We start from the raw sequence: 18,561 nt of genomic DNA on the forward strand, positions 1-18,561 counted from the left end.
TCTAGATAGATGATGAGTAAATTGAAGACCTTTAAGACTTGCGTTTTTTGAAATAAAAGCTGAATTGCTTCACCTTCTTTCATATTGATCAAATTCAAGAAAAACATATGTATATAGTTAGACTGAATTTTATAATAAACAAACCTCTAGGAATCTGAGTTATGTTATGTATAGCATGTGAAGAGGTAATTGGAGAGGGCAAGTAAATGACATCACAGAAACAAACTTAACATAAAAGATTATTATTACTGTTTTCAAGAAGTGCATCAACCTAGAAACCATTATGATAATTATTCAGCCACATAAATATTGTAAACGTATTTATACTAAAAATTACTCAGAATAATAACAAAATTGAACTGTGATGGACTATGAACTGTGAATTGATCAAAGTGAGGTTACTTGGATGTTTCATATTAGTGAGATCAAAGGAAGGAATTCAATTACCTGCACACACACCACTCTTTGGATGTTTCTTAACCAACTTTGTGGTGATGGACGAGACTACCCCTGGCTCCAAATCACTTCCAACCCAGCTAAGAATTATGTTTTTGCAGGTATGAAGTGGTCATGTATCATAACTGAAATAAAAAAAATTAATAAAAAAAAATCATCAAATGCCTTATGTGCATAGGATTTAACATGGTAAACTTCTTCAATCGACCAGTAAGAATGATTTTAAAATATTATAAAATGTGGATCAAATTAAAATCATAGACTAACATTTATACAAACTGAAGGAATCGTGTGACATGTTTCTAATTAAAATTTGATATCAGTAAAGTGAGGTCGCAGGAAGGAATTCAATTACCTAAAAACCCATGGCTTCTTAGGTGTTTCTTGACCAACTCTGAGGGATAGGTTGTTTGTTTGCGATCAATAACTTGCCGGCTAGGTAAGTAGGTAACATCAAAGGAAAAATGAAATATTGAAACATAAAAATTGGAACTAGGCGATTAAGACCCATACCTAAGAAAAACAATTACTATTATTTATCACAATTTACATATATAAATCCATTACATTTTTATTGGGCTTCAATATCAATTGAATTTTATTTTAATTAAATCGAAAAATATATATTTCATATAGTGGAGATAAGATGGCGGTGATGCTTTGTTTGATGCTCTGGGTGGATAACAAATTCGGAAGGCATAAATTATGGCAAAGTAAAATTAAATTGCTTTACCAATACTATTTTAAAAAAATCTACGTATTGTTATTTTTTACTTTTTTAAATACACCACTTCGGTCAAAAAGTCAACTTAGTATACTAATTAACAATTTGACATTTGACCCACGGACGACTGTAATTTCACTGTCGCATTAACCATACAAATTAAAGAATTTCAGTATCTTCATTGGGTCATTTAATTTATTAAGCTTAATCATATAGAACTTATACTTTAGGTAATCAACATTATCACATTACAGTTCCAAATTAAACTGGACCTTGTTGGTCATTTTGACTACTTAACTCTTTTGGACATTTTGTTCAAAATGATCATTTGTCTAATTTTCGTAGGTTTATATGGTAAAACATAAAATATTTAGTATTTAAGATATTTGAAACTTTGGCATTACATGTATAAAGTTTAGCTTTTGGACCATTTAGGTCATTTTGTCTTAGGTCCATTTTTGGCATGTTGGTCAAAATGACCAAAATGGACAATTTGCATATTATATTCGGCTTAGTAAAAAGAAAATCAGAATTTTGGTTTTTTTAAACTTTCTGATTCTAGTACAAAGTTTTTTTTTCGGACTATTTAGGCAAATTTTTGGCATGTTCATCGACATGACCATTGGGGTTATTTTTCGCGATATGATCAACCGGTAAAACAGAAATAAAAAAAATAGTAGTTTGCTTATTCACAATTTGGTATTTCAAGTTTTTTCTCATTTATCGTTTTTAGTATTAAATTACTGATTTCCCCTATTGCATATGCAAGTCTTCATAGCCCCACTAACCTCCTTCCATATACCCTACAACCTCTCAAAGTCCATGCATTAAATGTTATAATTTGCGTTTTGTTGTCTGGTGCTCAATACCTCGAAGTTAGTTGTCTAGATGAGAAAAAAAAGGTTTCTTCGAAATTTGCTCGATGCTTGTTGGCACTTTCTACTGGTCTCCTTGAAAAAAATTGTCAATTGGTTGATGTAGATTAATTAGAATTGGAACTCATTTGTCTCATTTGTGTTTTGACCTAAAACTGACAATAATACCCTTATTGATAAACTATTTTTTTTAACAAAATGGTGGATTAATGATGGAGAACTCTAATTATAAGAGTGTACTTTATTTTTCTTAACTTTCTTATAATTGTACTATTCCCAGTTCTTTGCTAACATCATTTTAATTTAATATAATTTAGTTTTTATTCAATTTCTATTAATTTATAATATTTTATTTCATTAATAATCAATTAAACTATCACTATATTTACTTTGACTATTTTTGCAAAAGATGTTTAGAGTTCAACTATTAAAAATTAAGTATCAGTGGCAAAAAAATATTTATGGTCACATGTTTTTTTTGTGTTATCATAACAAAATATTCACTTTTCGACACCTTATAGAGTAGAACATGGCGGTATAATAATACTTATACGCAAAAGTTTTAAATTCTTTTATCATGAAAATTCTTCATTTTCGACATACATAAGAATTAAACCGTAACCATGAAATACTAATAGTCATGTGTTTCTTCTTTTTTCATGACGATTGTTTACTTTTAGTCGCACGTGAAAATTAAACCGTAACCATACAACACTTGTAGTTCAAAGTTCTTTTTTCATTAGATCGTAACCATATAATACTTATAGTGATTGTTATGTTCCCTTAAAACATGACAGTAGAATACTAAAAGTCACACGTTTTTATATGATTATTAATATTTTTTATTTATAACCATACGTATGAAATTAATAAATGTCCACAAAATAATAACAGTCATATATTTTCTTTCTTATCATGACTATTGTTAACTATTAAACACGCATAAGAGATTAAATCATGATTATGTGTTTTAAAAATTAGGCAATAAAATACTCATAGTCACATGTTTTATATTTAATCATAGTTTTTGTTTTTTTTTTCCTTTTACACACCTAATAATTTAATGAGTGACCATTAAATACTTACAATCAATTTTTTTTCTTTAATGATGACTATCTTTTACTTTTATACATACACCAAATTATAAAAAGTAACAAAAAATTATGTATAGTTACAAGTATTTCCTTTTTTCATGAACGTGATTTACCTTTTAACCACACATAACATGTTTAACTATGACTATATCATACTTATAGTTATACATTTTTTTCTTTTATCATGACAAATGTTCATTTTTAGACACCTATAATAAACTAAACATGACCATAAAATACTTATAGTTACTTGTTTGGTTGCTCTTAATCAGTATGTAATAAATGCTACCGTATAGACACACAAATAATTAATGTGACCATATATTGTCTTTTAGTTACGTTGCATTCAAATGTCAATATTTGTTCCATGATACAGCAACATAAACATTTGCTTCATGTGACCATATAATAATCTATTGTCTCTTATTAAAACCATCACAAAGTTTTTCCATATATCTAACAAACATGTGGCGGATGATGACATTTGGCCTCATTGCTCCATTGTGGCTAATAATTGTCACATTTGTTATGTTTAAACGTGTCTAAAGGTTTCAACTATATTACTAACGGCCATGAAATACAAATTAAAATGTCACTAAAACAATGGCAGAATTTTAGCAATAACCTTTAGATACAGTTTTAGTCAAAAGTATGGCGGGCGGTTTTGGCAAAATTATGACCATATGTCATTTTTGTACTAGTGTTAAGAGCCTAGTGTGTATAAATGAAACTTTTACCTCGTTAGTTAGAATGTCATTAATCTCTCTTATTTATGTGTACGTAACCATTTCAAAGCAATTTTATTTAATAGATTCAACGGTGGTGTTTATTCAATCATTTGGTAATGTAGTCTTCTTTCATAAAATTGCAAACACATGTATTGCATAGATTGCATGTTGCATGATAGTTATTCTTAATCTAATCCTTTAATTATCTAAATGAAGATAAGTGATAGAAACTAGAATGGATAAGAAGATATAATTGTCAACATTGGTTTCATTTCAATAACATGGGTTATTTTATGTATAGCAAGGACTCTCAAGGGTACTTTCTGCATTTTATATTAACATGGAGGTAGTTAATGTAATTTTCACACTTCCCTTCACGAGTGTTGCAACCTTCACACGAAAATGCAAGGAGAATGTGGCAACATGAGAAAAACCACTTAGAGTTTTAACTTTTCGCCACAAGAACCTCCCTTAAACACATTTCCCTGATGCACAAAGCATGAAACCCATGAACAGTAAAACTTCTTCAAGAATTTTATACAATCTACTTGATTTCTTCCATGAACCTCAAAGTATCCATACATTCTTCATACATGGTGTGTTCTGAAAAACCCATGTTGAAAATGAACCATAAACGCTTCCTTTTCACCAAGTTACCTCTAATGACGTCTGTTGTCCTCATGGTCATCTTCATCATCTTCAACCTCTACATAAAAAACCCATTTCAACATTCATCAAATGTCCAAAACTACCCTTCAACAAAGCGATTCAGCCTCCTAATAGGGATCCTAACTCGAGCAGATAAACATGAACACCGCCATTTCCTTCGCCTCATCTATGGAATCCAATCCTCTCCCTTAGCTCAAATAGATCTCAAATTTGTATTCTGCAACCTCACAAAACAAGAACAAAGAGTGCTAATCTCCTTCGAGATCTTAAAATTCAATGACATTATCATTCTCAACTGTTCAGAAAACATGAACGATGGGAAAACCTACACATACTTCTCTTCACTTCCAAATATTCTATCTCACCCTTATGATTATGTCATGAAAGCAGATGATGATGTCTATTTTCGTCTTTTACCACTCGCATCATCCCTCCAACCACTTCCAAGATCAGATTTGTACTATGGGTTTGTGATTCCATGCCAAAGTATGAATCCGTTTGTGTCGTATATGTCCGGAATGGGGTTTGTTTTATCATGGGATTTAGTGGAATGGATTGCAAATTCGGATATACCTAGGAATGATACAATTGGCCCAGAGGATAAATTGGTTGGAAAATGGTTAAATCTTGGGAAAAAAGCAAGAAATCGGGTTTCTAATAAGCCTGCTATGTATGATTATCCTGGCATGAATGGAAGGTGTTCACATGAGCTTATTCCTGAAACAATAGCTGTTCATAAGCTCAAAAGATGGGATCAATGGCTTGATGTGATTCGGTATTTTAATGTTACTAAAGATCTTAATACATCGAAGCTTTACAATGGTTTGAATGTTGACTCGGTTTTCAATTTAAAGATGTAAAATTTGTTCCTTTTTTTATGGTTAAATGTTATCGATCATGCTTTTCATATAGATATAGCGACTTAAAATCAGGATAGTCGAGTCGACTGTATTTACCCTATTATCTAATTTTTCTTTTTTCCTTTTGATCTGTTGTTGAATGTATGAAATAATTCAGTTTCAAACAAGGTTGAAGATGTAATTTCTACATAAAAACACAATGTAGACAAAGAATGTGAATTTCTTTATTATCTTTCTTCGTACATGTTAGCTCTCGCTCTTTACAATAATTCATCTTTATTTTATTGGAATCTTGTTTTCTTTCAATTATATTTTCTTGGAAGAACAGGAAGTTATGAAGTCATATGGATCTTGAAGTAGGTGCATTGTCATCAAACCTTTATGCTCCAAACAGCCTGAAATAAAGCAAGAAATTAATTAACACTTTTTTGTCGTCCCAAAACAGGACTCAATAATTATTATAAACCCGGTCTTTTTCTTACCTTTGAAGAGTGGATTGCGAACGTCTGCTAGACAAAATAAATAAATAAATAAAAATTAATTATCTGTCTGAAAACCAAATTTTATAAATTATAATTAAAAATGTATATATTTAGATGACATGCCTCGTAGTTGGCGTTGTTGTAAGCTTTCCTTTTGGCACTGGTGCAGATTGAATCTCATCGGTAGCAACAGGCACAGTCCTAACCTGTGACATTATATCGAATATTAAAAAATAATAATAAATAAAATGCCATCAATTATAGGCAAATATATATGTACCAAATTCTTGTAATGCAGATTGTAAAATAATTCAATGTATCTCTGTTTCGCTTCTTTCTGTTCCTTATTTATCCGCTTCCAGAATCCATAAACGTTCCCCATATTCAACACTTTATTCGCATAAATCTTCCACGTGTAGCTGAAAAAAATAATAGTAATTAATACCAAATGACCATTTTACCCTTAACTCGATAAAAAACACTATTACCATTCATATATACGTTGCAATCCACCATCAGAAATTCTACTCCAATATCCAACATCCTCTTTACATTTCTGGAAAAAATCAGCAATCTTGTTGCTAGATTCATCACCATTATTTGGATCAATTTGAAATCCAGAAACCCCATCAACAATAATCTCAGCGGGCCCACCTTGATTAGTTGCAAAAGTAGGCAACCCACAATTCATAGCCTCAATAACTGTTAACCCAAAAGCTTCATATAAAGCGGGTTGAACAAACGCGCCTTTTGAGTCAGCAATAAACCTGTACAATTCACTGTTTCTGTTTCGATCCGTTTGTGCAGCTATCCATCTTATTTGACCTTTTAATTCGTATTTTTCAATTAATAAATGCATGTTTTTAATTTCTGCCATTTCTTCTCTATCTTTTGACTTTGAAGGGTCAAAAAAACCGGCTACAATTACGAGGTTGACCAGGGATCTGAGTCGCTTGTTTTGTCCGAACCACTCGGTGAGTCCGGTTATGTTTTTCACTGTGTCGAGTCTTGCCATTGAGAAGATGATTGGTTTAGTTTTGTCTTCTAAGTATCCGCTGTTTAATTAATTGATTAAATTAAATTAAATTAAATGCATATAATATAAAGAGAAAAGATATTGGGTTTGAATAAAATATTAGATTAGATTACATTTTTCGTCCTAGTTACAATATTTGTCATGATCCATAGTTGAGGTTTTTGAATTGTTTTTGGTGACTATATTTTTAGGACCAAAATTGGAAAATTCAAGTATTCTCGAAAAGTAGTCATTTTACTTGGAAGATGGTCAAATAAAGACCAAAACTGTAAAAGAAAAACTTTCGGGACTAAAACTGAAAACTTCGGGTATACTAAGGGACCAAATATGTAATTTGCACTATTCTTTTGTCTTTAACTTACATGTGTTCATCGTTTTCAACTTTACTAAACAGTAGTTCTTCAATGGCGGGTTGAAAAGAAGTGAATCGTTTTTGTGTTTCGGTGTAAGGGAAATAGACAGTTTGATCAGCTCCTGGAGATGCGATGTTGAATTTAGGATCGAAGACATTGATGCCTGAAACAACTCTGTATAATCCTGGAAGTGTAAAGGCCTCATGGCTTTCATATTGACCAGGCCTATCTTTACTGCAATTTGAATCAAAAAGGTCAAAATCATGATTTTATTGATAAGATTTAAGTAATTTGGTTGTGTTTTGGTATGAAATCGATTCGAACCTTCCGGCTATTTCTTGAAATGTACTGGTGATGATGAAATCGGCTGAATTCATTGCAATCATGTCAGCTGTGAATTGGCAGGAAAAGTGATATTTTGGGTCCAATTGCTTCCATTTCATGTCAGAATCTTCGTATTTTGTCTTCTCTAAAGCATGTGCGATTGTTCCCTATGAAAATTCGTTTAAAGTTATGCTCAATTTGATCATCTATGGATAGAAATTTCCTAGGGTTTATGAACGTAGACATACCAATGTCGTCCCAAGTTTGTTGGCCATGAGAGATGCAACAAGGTTTCCATCGGTGTAATTTCCAATAATAAGATCTGGTTTTCCTTCCATCATTTCAAGAACTTTCGCACTTGCATCCTGTTGATTTCAATTCGAATGATTAATCAAACGTCGCACAAACTAAACACGAATTAACCAAAAAGAAGCATACCTGAGTGAACTTCTCAAGGTACGGATAAATATCAAATCGAGACACCCATTTACGAAGAATACCCTTTTCAGTCCTAAATGGAACCCTAACGATATGCGAATGCTTCGTGTTCATAACTGGTTCCAGCACCTGATTACATTTCGTCCCCTTCGCATCAGGAAGAAGACGAGTCACCTAATTTGGACCAACATTCAACGAAATTCTCAGAATTACGAACATCGATCGAATACGTTTTGATTCTAAATACAAAAAACGAAAGAGTACTATGCTTACCACGATAATCTGAGGCTTGAAACTGAGTCCTTGTTGTTTAATCCTGAGGAGTAATTCTTCTTCTAAAGCAACAACTTGATCAAGAACATAAACTACTTGACCTCCAGTATCAGGTAAGCCGAGAACGTTAGATTGACCAAAATAGCCATGGATTGAGAATAACACGACATTGAAGATGCTTGGAACTCTGCTAAAAAATTTCTCGAGGTTTACGGGATCGGGGGCTTGAAAAACCTCCAGCAGAAACCCGATTGTTTCCCTCACTCTTTCTGCATTGTCTCCCCATCCCTTCTCAAAACCCCATTGTTTAAACCTGTACACTTTCTAATTTTTGAATTTCCCGGAATTCAAATACAACTAACTAATTTACTGAAAATTACAGTTTCAGTCCAATTTGGGATTTGTTAGCAATTTTGGTCCACATGAATTTATTTCTTTGGGTTTTAGCCCCAGCATAAGTGACTATTTTATCTTTTAATCTTTTTGTTATTTTGTCTCGACAAAATATATCAAAGCCAAATTTATATAAAAAACCAGACAATTTGGTATTTGGTATTTAGTTTTCTAAAAAAATCTTTTTTTTTAATTTGGTTGTTTATATTAAGGAAAAAAATGAACCGAAGATACCAAAAATAACATCGTTTTATATATAAGTTTTATTGGATTAATATTTTACAAGTAAAAATAGTTAACATGTATTATATTCCAATATAAATTAAAGGCATGTGTTTATGTTAAAAATACAGAAAAACACAATAAAACCATATCCACCTTTAGATTTTGCGAGACTAAAATCATAATAAAATAAACCACGAAGACCAAATTTGTAATTTTCACTTCATAATAGGGACATTTTTGTAATTTACTTTAAAACTCTAAAAAGAAAGTTCACCTAAGCTCAAAGCTTTGATATGGCGTATCATTAGGCAAAGAAGAAAGGGCAGCATGAGCTACAATTAGAGCTGCTTGAAGCTTTGAAACTGTATTCAGTGTTTCATTCACCATAAGGTTCTGCACATTTGATTTAAAAATGGTTAATTACAACACTAATTAGAACAAAAATATGTTCTTTTTTTTTTATATATATATTCATACTTCTCCTTGATGATCCAGCGATAGTAAGTAATCAACGAGCAGCTGTTGGCTTCCAGATTGAGCATAAAGCTTCGAAGTAATAAACTTTGATGCGAAATTAACTCCATGTCCAATTGAAGAAGATAAGCTCATGGTAGGCGATTTGAAATCCATTGATCCAAAATCAAGCTCCAATGCGTTTTCGTCATTAGCCCTAAAAATTTGAACTTTATTAGCCCTTTTTTCATTGGTAAACCCTAATTTTAACATATTGCATACCAAGTTTCATCAACGATTGATTCCTTGAACTTCAAATAATCAGTGGCAGTGATCCCTTCGACTGATAGATCGTTGGAATTGACTTTAACAAACTCCCAGAATCCAGGATTTGGGCGTATAGCGAAGGCGATATAAGGAGGAACAATGGCAGCTTCCTGTAAATTTTAAAAATTAAATCTTAATTTCTGCTTGAACAAATTATAGAAAACCATTCTATTTTGTTATATTTTGATGTTATTCATTTAAATATATTTTTTTTCACATCAAACCATAAGAATTTCAGATATTTCTTTAACCGTTATTACATTATTTAGCTAGAAAAATATTGATGGTTAAACCTTAAATCTACATGCAATATAATATATTTTTTATTTACTTTTTTTTTATTTTAGAAAATATATGTAAAAAAGTCGATTAATATAAACCTGAGTAGTGCACAAGATGTAGCCGAGTAAGCCTTCCAAGACTTGAGCCTTTTCATCTTTGTCCTCAATGACACTCTCCATTTCTTGCATCAAATGGTGGAGTTTCATCATTCTTTTACCTTTTTCTAAGTATTTTAGAAAGCATTTCTTCATGTGATACCGGCTTTGTCTCAAGGCTTCTGGCATGTTATCGACTATTGATTCTGATCTTTTCATAATTGAACTAGAAGAAGCCATTGATGAGTTTTTGATATGTTAAAGAGTGTGACAAATAACACAAGGAAAGTCTTGGTGTTATTGAATTGTGAAGAGAGTTTGTGGGATTTATAGGAAGATTTTAGGAGATTACTTTGCTTATGGTGTTGTCAACCCTTTGGAAATGTTGGGAATGGATGGTATCTAGAAATGTGTAAGGAGAGTCAAATAAAATGTGAGGCAGGTTGTGAAAAGAAAAGAATTTTTGGTTTAGGGGAGAAGTTTGATTCTTAGTTTCGTGGCGAGGACATAACTCCTGTTATTGAATCTTGCTTTCTTATTTTATTTAATTTTTGAGTAAATTATAAGTTAGGTCCCTGTATTTTATCAGAAATCTCAAGCTCAGTCCTAAATTCATATAAAATGACTTCAAATTTTGGATTGAACTTGCAATTTTCATAAATCATATCCGCAATTAACTACAAATAGGGATGGCAATTGATGACACGACATGACGAAAATATATGATACGAAACGAAATTGGGATGAAACTGAAATTCAAATTTGTGTTCGTGTCAAGTGTAAAAAACACAATATCGTGTCATGCCGTGTTCGTTTGCAAAATTCGACACGAAATTGATAAGATTTAGCATTCTTTGTCATGTTTTTCGTGTTTGTCGTGCTATGAACGATTAATATTAATTAAATAAACTAGTCGTTATATTATGTTATCTTTGTCGTGTCGTGTCGTTTTTTAATTGATTCGTTTTCGTGTTAGTTAAAAAAACATGATATCGTGTCGTGTCGCGTTTGTGTTACATAAAACATTGTTGTGTCTTGTTAAATAAAAATACAACACGACGGCCCGATTTGCCTCCCATAACGTACACTTAAAGACAACATCGGAAAAATTTCAAGATTTCTAATGAAGTTAATATAGGGACCAATTTTGTAAATTACTCTTTGGTTCTAATACCAAATATGTAAAATCTTGTATATTTAGTAATGATGTCCTAATTTAGGAGATGAATTTTTGTTATTTATCGGCACGTAATGTTTGGGAGCTTCTGGTTTTTAGTGTTTAAGAAAACGTTAGTAAAAAGGAAAATTTTGTTCGGCGACAGGAGCGTTTAGCTTTTAGCCTAAACAAAACGCTTTAAAATCAAAAGCTACATGGAGTAACTTTCAACAAAACGCTCCAAAATTAGACACTACCCGCTACCTGCTAACTGTTTCCCGTTTTCCGTTACCAGCTAATTTTGCCGAACACGTCCATAGTTTTATTTTGAACTTTTCAAATTTTAGTAAAACATTTCAAAAACAAGAACTCCCCAAAAATAAAAATATTTTTTTAAGACTATGAAGATTATTACGTAATAATATTATATCTCTCATATACACATCTATACACTTGTGCTTACTCTCGCTCAATGGGGAATGGCCCTTTACAAATCTTTGATTGTAGTTTCAGATTCTTTAGAAAATATTGATGTATTAATATTTTTATTTAAATGACCCTTAATCGTCACACAATTTAAGTCATTTTGTAGAGTTACTGATAGTCACTGAGGTGTTGTTTGGTTCCTAGAATGTTACTTAAGGAATTTGAATTAGAATTGGAAAATGAATCTATCAGGAATTTGAATCCAATTTTATATGCTGTTTGGTTGGCATGAAATGGAATTAAAATTAATTTCAAATTCTCTTTGGTTCACAGGAAGTGGAATTGGATTTCATGTAAAATGACAGAATTACCCCTTTTGCCTGTTTCGCTTATTTTTACCATGTTTTCTAACTTATATGTAAAGATACATTATATAAATTACAAAACAATAAAATTTCGGCGGTGGTAGTGGGGGCGGTGGCGATGACGATCGTGGGTGGCGGTGATGGTGGTGACTACTACGGTGGTGATGGTGGCAGTGACATTGATTGTGGTGGCGATGGTGGTGATGATGATGGAAGTTGCAGTGACAACGGCAGTGATGGTGTTGGTGATGGAAGTGGTCGTGGTGGTGGTGACGACAATAGCGGTAGCGGCGGTGGTGATAGCAACGTTGCTGGTGGTCGTGAGTGGTGGTAGTGATGGCGTCGATGGTGGTGATGGGCGATGGTAGTGGTGGTGGTGGTGGTAGTGTTGTTAGTGGTGGTGGTGGGTGCGGTGATATTAGTGACGGTGTTGGTAGTGCTAGTGGGTGATGGAAGAGGAGGTAATAGTGATGGCGGCGTTGGTTATGGTGGTGATGGTGGTAGCGATGTTGGTAGTGGTGGTGGGTGATGGCAGAGGTGGTAGTGGCGGTGTTAGTAGTGGTGGTGGTGGTGGTGACGGCGGCGGCGACGACAGTGATGGTTGTGGGTGGTAGGTTGCAGAGGTATTGGTGGTGATCGTGGTGGTGCCAACAATTGTGGTAGTGGTGGTGACGGCAGCGACAGTGGTGGTGGTGGGTGGTGGCAGTGGCAATGGTGATGGTGGTGGTGGGTGGTCGGCGACGGTGTTGTTGTTGGCCGTGGTGGTGGCAGTGTCGATGCTAGCGGTGGTGGTGGTGGGTAATGGTAGTGGTGGTGGTGGTGTGGTGATGATAATGAATGTTTTCTATCCAACTTTAGAAGGAATCCACTTTCCACCATATGGTGGAAAGTTTATTTCATTTAGGAATCTCTTTCCCCCTCTAAGTCCAACCAAACACATGAATTCGAGGGAATTGGAATCCTTTTCCTTCGAATTTCATTCCTTTTCTACCAACCAAACGCGCTCTCAGTACAGAGACTTCTTGGGCAATCCTTCAGTAGAGAGACTTCAATCCTTCATGTATAAAAAGGAGACTGTGACAGTTTGGTTACGGTTCTGGTTTTTGGTTTTTATGCTCTCCTCTAAGTAGGAGTGTAAATGAACCAAACATCCAGCAAACCGTTATTTGTGATGTTCATTTATCTAACAAATGAACGGATATGAACAAGATTTTGTGTTCGTTTAGTTAAATTGATGAAGCCCAACAACAGTCTTGTTCACTCAATTATGTTTGTTCATTAATGGTTCTTTATGTTCATCTATGTTTGTTTGTTTATGTTCATTTAAGTTTGTTTACATTTTCTTGTGTTTGTTAGTATTGTTATTTTCTTAAATCTTTAGATGTTTATGTTCATTTATGTTCACATATGTTTGTTTATATTTATATATGTTTTTTCATTTATGATTGCTTATGTTCATTTAGCATCTTAACAAACATAAATGAACGAATATTAACAAAATAATTTGTTCAACCAAAAAATACAAACAAAAAAATGAATTATTTTATTTGTTTATGTTCATTCGTTTGTATAATTAACTTAAACAAACAAATATGAACAACCTTTGTCCATTTTGGTTGATAAATCTACATGTTAGACTATATAATTAGATTTATAGTTGTCGTTTTGAACTTATCACTCTTGTTTCCATTATTTATGCATGTGGACGGATGGATATAAATTATGAGATGAGTTTTTCATGTAACACATGATTTTATTCTTTAATATTGATAACGTAGGCCAATGATCATCTAAAAATCGAAGTTTTGAGTTCAAATCTTTTGTGAATTTGACTGACATTTAATCATTGATATACATTACAGATTATACTAAAGGAAATAATTAAATGTGATAGGATCTTTCAATCTAGATCCAATCTTACAATCACGATGTTGAAAAACTCATGTAAAAATATTGATCTTAACAACCTAAATTTCAAGTAAACAGTGAATATCCAAACTCGTTAAAAATTCAGGTCAATTAAAATATACTTGGAAAAAGTATGGAAATCCAACTTCCTTTGACGACAGGTGTACAATTTTAACACATCAATATAATTTACTTTTACCAAAACAAACTACAAAAAACATATCACAGAATTAAGATATACCTCTGTATACATATTTATTCTGAAAGATCATTTATTACTTTTGTACAATATAAAATACAATCATGTAACATCCTTTTATACTTAACCCTCCACGAAATTGCCAACTTCCATTTCTCCAGGGACCTTTTTGTCTTTTTGGTTAAACCCATCTCACCACCAATTCCATTTCCCACTAAACCGTTGACTTTCACAAACTCACAACTCTCACCAGTCAAACCCAACAACACATTCTTGACCTCCATTACCGACTCAAACTCTTTTTCCATAACAGACAACAATAACTCATCTTCCTCAATAGATGTCGATAAATTCTTCAACACTTGATTACATTTCTTTACTAACCACTCCATAACAATGATCTCATTTTCAGTTGAAATAGAAGACCCAGAATACGCAATATATCGAATTGATTTTTGTAAATGTGTTGGTGTTGCCCATAATCGCATTGATGCCAACAAGGAAAAAGAGGGGGTCCCGTTATGGTGAATGTATAGGGAGTCTTTGGGCCATGAATGTAGAGAGTGTAGGTCAGGAGGTAAAGGGATGTATGCCTTGTCATTTGGATTTGAATTTAGAATAAAACCATAGTGTTCCAGAAGCTCTAAGTTTGTGTATGTTCCATAGCTTAATAGAACCTTGAAGATGAAAAAAAATGATGACTTAATATGGTATTTAACATAGAAATATGATTATCCATTGTTGATATTTGATTAAAATAAAATATTTAAGATTTTGTATTTTGTCGGAAATCGATGGAAAAAGGAAATGTAGAATCATCTAAAGACATTGGTGTCAAAGCCCCCCAATCGAATAGATTTTGAGTAACTTATTATTTTATTTTCTTCTCTTGTTTTAGAGTATAGAAAAGTGTGGGTTAAATCTTTGGAGAGTATATATTTTGAGAGATTAGTCTATGTGATTGTAACAATTTATCAAAGACACGATTGGTGTTTTTTCTCCGGTTTTAGAGTTTTCCACATTTTTGGAGAGTATGGGTGTATTTTGAGAGATTAGTCTATGCGATTGTAACAATTTATCATATATTAGATTGGTCTCACCGAAGACCTGTGTTTTGTCTCCGGTTTTAGAGTTTTCCACGTATATTCTTGTGTTCAAATTCTTTCTATTATTTGTTATTGGGAGGATTGTTGGTGATCTTTGAGACCATTTTACCAACATCTTTTATACCTGATCTCCTTTTTTGTAGTTTGTTCTAGCATAGAAGCAGTATGCATCATATTCATCTTCAAACACACCATCTGTCAACCTAGCTGACATACCATCCATCTGCTCTCCATCAACACCCATACCACCATCATCCCTGAAATCTTCAGACACAACTTGTTCCTCCTCGGGTGCAGCATAATTGAAAAAATCCCCAATCGGGCAAAAACAACCAGCAGCATCCCATGGAACATGCATTGTGCGCGAAGATATCTTCATTCAACAAAACCCTAATCATGTATTATTATATCTCAATCAAGTTTTACACATTTAAATACCAAATAAACTTACAGATGCAGAAGCCCATATCCATGCCTTGAAGCTCATGTAATGTGGCTTAAACAAAAGTTCTTCCATTATCACAATAGCACTTTCCCACTCCATTTTCGTCTTCTCCAATGCCTTTTCTGCAGCCCAAACAGCATCATCCAGCTGCCAGTTACTTCAAAACACTTCAGAATAACATTTTTTATATACTAAAACGCATACAAGTAGTAAATTGGATAATAAGTATATTCTCACTTGCAAAGCTTGAATCTCAAACTGATCAAAACTTGCTAATATATCATAATTTGAAGGAAATTGTGTCAAGTATGGATACCACGAAGAACACTTTCCCTTTCCCAGTTCATTCAGCAATGCCACAGTCAATATCTGCCCCCAAACTCATCATTCGTTATACGGAAAACAAAATACAGTTTCATGCAATTAATCGAGCAATACCTGAGTCGAAGACAGAGAAAACTTAGAGATTGAAATGGAGAGCTTATGATCATTCATCATTAGGGTTTGGGAGGTCATGAGAGCTGATTTTGGAACTCTGAGTATCAATTGGCCTTTTTGAAGATCACGCACTGCACATAATCCTCTCCTGAAAGTTATGATATAATCAAAAACAAAAAAGCACAGATACAAAATTGTAAATGGATTGAGAGATTTTATGTTACCCTCCGGCGTTAGGGAAATAGGATATGGTGAGAGATTTTCCCAAGCAACAAGGCGAATGAAGATGATTGGGGTTCTTGTTGTCGTCTGGAGAATCTGAAACTCCGAGTGTAGTTGCCCAATCCATGAAGTGTTCCAGTTTCGCTGCTTCTTCCATCTCCGTTGCTCCCCCTACCGGCGGCCGGCTACCGGATCAACCAGACAAGACAACCACCAAAAGCCTAAACGAAACCTCAAAAAAAAAAAAAAGCAACACTCGATAGGCCCAGTGTACTTAAGCCAACCTGGGCCAATAGGCCCAATATTTAGTAGATACTAAATATACTCCCGGGTTTTGAAAAATAGAATAAATTCGATCCGACAAACATGAAACAGGTCCCTAAAAAACCGAAATCAAGATGGACCTTCGAGATTAGAGATCAATATAAAAGACAAAACTAACAAAATGGTCTCTATAGTTTTTCATAATTTTGGCTGGGTTTTCAACCACAGTAAAATATAATTATTTAGAAAAAAAATTAACAAATGCTTATTTTTAAAAAAAAAAAAAAAAAAAAACAGAAAACCTTTAATTATTTAACATTTTGATTAGAAACATCTAAGAAACAAGTTAATTTATTCATTTTAATGTTTTCCAAGGTTGTAAAAATCGTTTGACGGTAGCTCGACGGTCGACTGGTGTTAAGGGATTAATTGGTCTTGGCGGGGATTAAACAATGATTAATCGGGGACCATAGATTATTAATAAAATATTAAAATTAATTAAATATTAATATATCTTAAGAAAAACAAGTACTTCAAAATTAGAAAATAAGAAAAATTGTAATTTGGAAATACGAAAATATGAACATTTTGGTATAATATTTGAAAATTTTAAAAGTTTAAAATTTTGGAGTAAAAAAAGAAAGTTGAATTTTTGAATTTTTTAAAAAAAAATTGACATTTTTTTGACTTTTTTTTTTTTTTTTTACTTTTTTCGACTTTTTTGACTTGTGTTAAGCGATTAATCCTGCCAAGGCCGATTAATCCCGCTAAACCCGATTAATCCTAAATTTCCGATTAATGCACTAATCCTCGACGGTTGGAGAACATCAAACGATTAATCGCCGATTAATCCCGATTTCTACAACCATGATGTTTCCTAATATGTTTACCAAGTCATGAAACCAAATCATTAATGATCCCAAAATAACTGACATTTTTTGTAGGTTTTCTCAAAATTGGTAAATAATATGTAAACGTATTTTTTACGTATTTATATGTAATTTTATGTATTTAAGATTTTTCTAAGTTTATATATATATATATATATATATATATATATATATATATATATATATATATATATATATATATATATATATATAATTTACGTATTTTTTATGTATTTTAAATGTATAAACGTTTTTTTTACGTATTTATATGTATTTATTAGTATTAAACATATTTTTTACACATTTTTATGTGTTATTTTTTTATGTATTACGTATTTATATATTTTTTAGGTTTTTATATAAATGTTTATGTTTTTTTATGCATATTAAATATATAAATATATTTTTTACATATTTATATGTATTTTTAAGTATTTTACATTTTTAATGTTTTTTTTATATATTACGTATTTACGGGGATTAAACGATGATTAATCGGGGACCATAGATTATTAATAAAATATTAAAATTAATTAAATATTAATATATCTTAAGAAAAACAAGTACTTCAAAATTAGAAAATAAGAAAAATTGTAATTTGGAAATACGAAAATATGAACATTTTGGTATAATATTTGAAAATTTTAAAAGTTTAAAATTTTGGAGTAAAAAAAGAAAGTTGAATTTTTGAATTTTTTAAAAAAAAATTGACATTTTTTTGACTTTTTTTTTTTTTTTTTTACTTTTTTCGACTTTTTTGACTTGTGTTAAGCGATTAATCCTGCCAAGGCCGATTAATCCCGCTAAACCCGATTAATCCTAAATTTCCGATTAATGCACTAATCCTCGACGGTTGGAGAACATCAAACGATTAATCGCCGATTAATCCCGATTTCTACAACCATGATGTTTCCTAATATGTTTAGCAAGTCATGAAACCAAATCATTAATGATCCCAAAATAACTGACATTTTTTGTAGGTTTTCTCAAAATTGGTAAATAATATGTAAACGTATTTTTTACGTATTTATATGTAATTTTATGTATTTAAGATT

At 32.3% G+C, this 18,561-nt stretch overlaps 3 protein-coding genes across 4 annotated transcripts; 1 reads left to right on the forward strand and 2 right to left on the reverse strand.

Annotated features, from left to right (window-relative positions):
• Positions 1 to 4,334: 4,334 nt before the first annotated feature.
• On the forward strand, positions 4,335 to 5,492 carry LOC111916037 (beta-1,3-galactosyltransferase pvg3). Its single transcript, XM_023911682.2, has one exon. The coding sequence runs from the start codon at positions 4,438 to 4,440 to the stop codon at positions 5,404 to 5,406; it is 969 nt and encodes a 322-aa protein (XP_023767450.1). The 5' UTR covers positions 4,335 to 4,437; the 3' UTR covers positions 5,407 to 5,492.
• A 116-nt stretch (positions 5,493 to 5,608) lies between these two features.
• Positions 5,609 to 10,427, reverse strand: LOC111916035 (sucrose synthase 6). The gene is made up of 14 exons (XM_023911679.3): positions 10,091 to 10,427; positions 9,666 to 9,820; positions 9,408 to 9,600; positions 9,205 to 9,323; positions 8,313 to 8,625; positions 8,040 to 8,213; positions 7,850 to 7,966; positions 7,602 to 7,768; positions 7,287 to 7,511; positions 6,377 to 6,943; positions 6,169 to 6,307; positions 6,012 to 6,094; positions 5,889 to 5,912; positions 5,609 to 5,801 (listed from the first exon to the last, which is right to left on the reverse strand). The coding sequence occupies exons 1-14, from the start codon at positions 10,325 to 10,327 to the stop codon at positions 5,786 to 5,788; spliced, it is 2,529 nt and encodes an 842-aa protein (XP_023767447.1). The 5' UTR covers positions 10,328 to 10,427; the 3' UTR covers positions 5,609 to 5,785.
• A 3,679-nt stretch (positions 10,428 to 14,106) lies between these two features.
• LOC111916036 (protein SET DOMAIN GROUP 40) lies at positions 14,107 to 16,845 on the reverse strand. 2 transcript variants are annotated; one of them, XM_023911680.2, is made up of 6 exons: positions 16,355 to 16,845; positions 16,131 to 16,278; positions 15,930 to 16,061; positions 15,699 to 15,839; positions 15,372 to 15,620; positions 14,107 to 14,818 (listed from the first exon to the last, which is right to left on the reverse strand). In XM_023911680.2, the coding sequence occupies exons 1-6, from the start codon at positions 16,507 to 16,509 to the stop codon at positions 14,198 to 14,200; spliced, it is 1,446 nt and encodes a 481-aa protein (XP_023767448.1). In that variant the 5' UTR covers positions 16,510 to 16,845; the 3' UTR covers positions 14,107 to 14,197. The 2 variants fall into 2 exon arrangements, with proteins under 2 accessions (XP_023767448.1, XP_023767449.1); XM_023911681.3 differs by having other exon boundaries at positions 16,131 to 16,261; positions 16,355 to 16,490.
• Between the last annotated feature and the right edge of the window lie 1,716 nt (positions 16,846 to 18,561).

The sequence above is a fragment of the Lactuca sativa genome, chromosome 2 (genome assembly GCF_002870075.4).
Source record: "Lactuca sativa cultivar Salinas chromosome 2, Lsat_Salinas_v11, whole genome shotgun sequence".
Taxonomy (NCBI): Eukaryota; Viridiplantae; Streptophyta; class Magnoliopsida; order Asterales; family Asteraceae; genus Lactuca; species Lactuca sativa.

Bases quoted from the DNA above. Each gene is read 5' to 3' on its own strand.
- LOC111916037 (XM_023911682.2), top strand. From the start codon at position 4,438: ATGAACCTCAAAGTATCCATACATTCTTCATACATGGTGTGTTCTGAA.
- LOC111916035 (XM_023911679.3), bottom strand. From the start codon at position 10,327: ATGGCTTCTTCTAGTTCAATTATGAAAAGATCAGAATCAATAGTCGAT. The intron at 9,324-9,407 runs GTATGAATATAT...TCAAATGTGCAG, and splicing joins CGCTGGATCATCAAGGAGAA to AACCTTATGGTGAATGAAAC. The intron at 8,214-8,312 runs GTAAGCATAGTA...GGTCCAAATTAG, and splicing joins TCAAGCCTCAGATTATCGTG to GTGACTCGTCTTCTTCCTGA.
- LOC111916036 (XM_023911680.2), bottom strand. From the start codon at position 16,509: ATGGAAGAAGCAGCGAAACTGGAACACTTCATGGATTGGGCAACTACA. The intron at 15,621-15,698 runs GTAAGTTTATTT...TGTTGAATGAAG, and splicing joins GGATATGGGCTTCTGCATCT to ATATCTTCGCGCACAATGCA. The intron at 14,819-15,371 runs GTATAAAAGATG...TTCATCTTCAAG, and splicing joins ACTACAAAAAAGGAGATCAG to GTTCTATTAAGCTATGGAAC.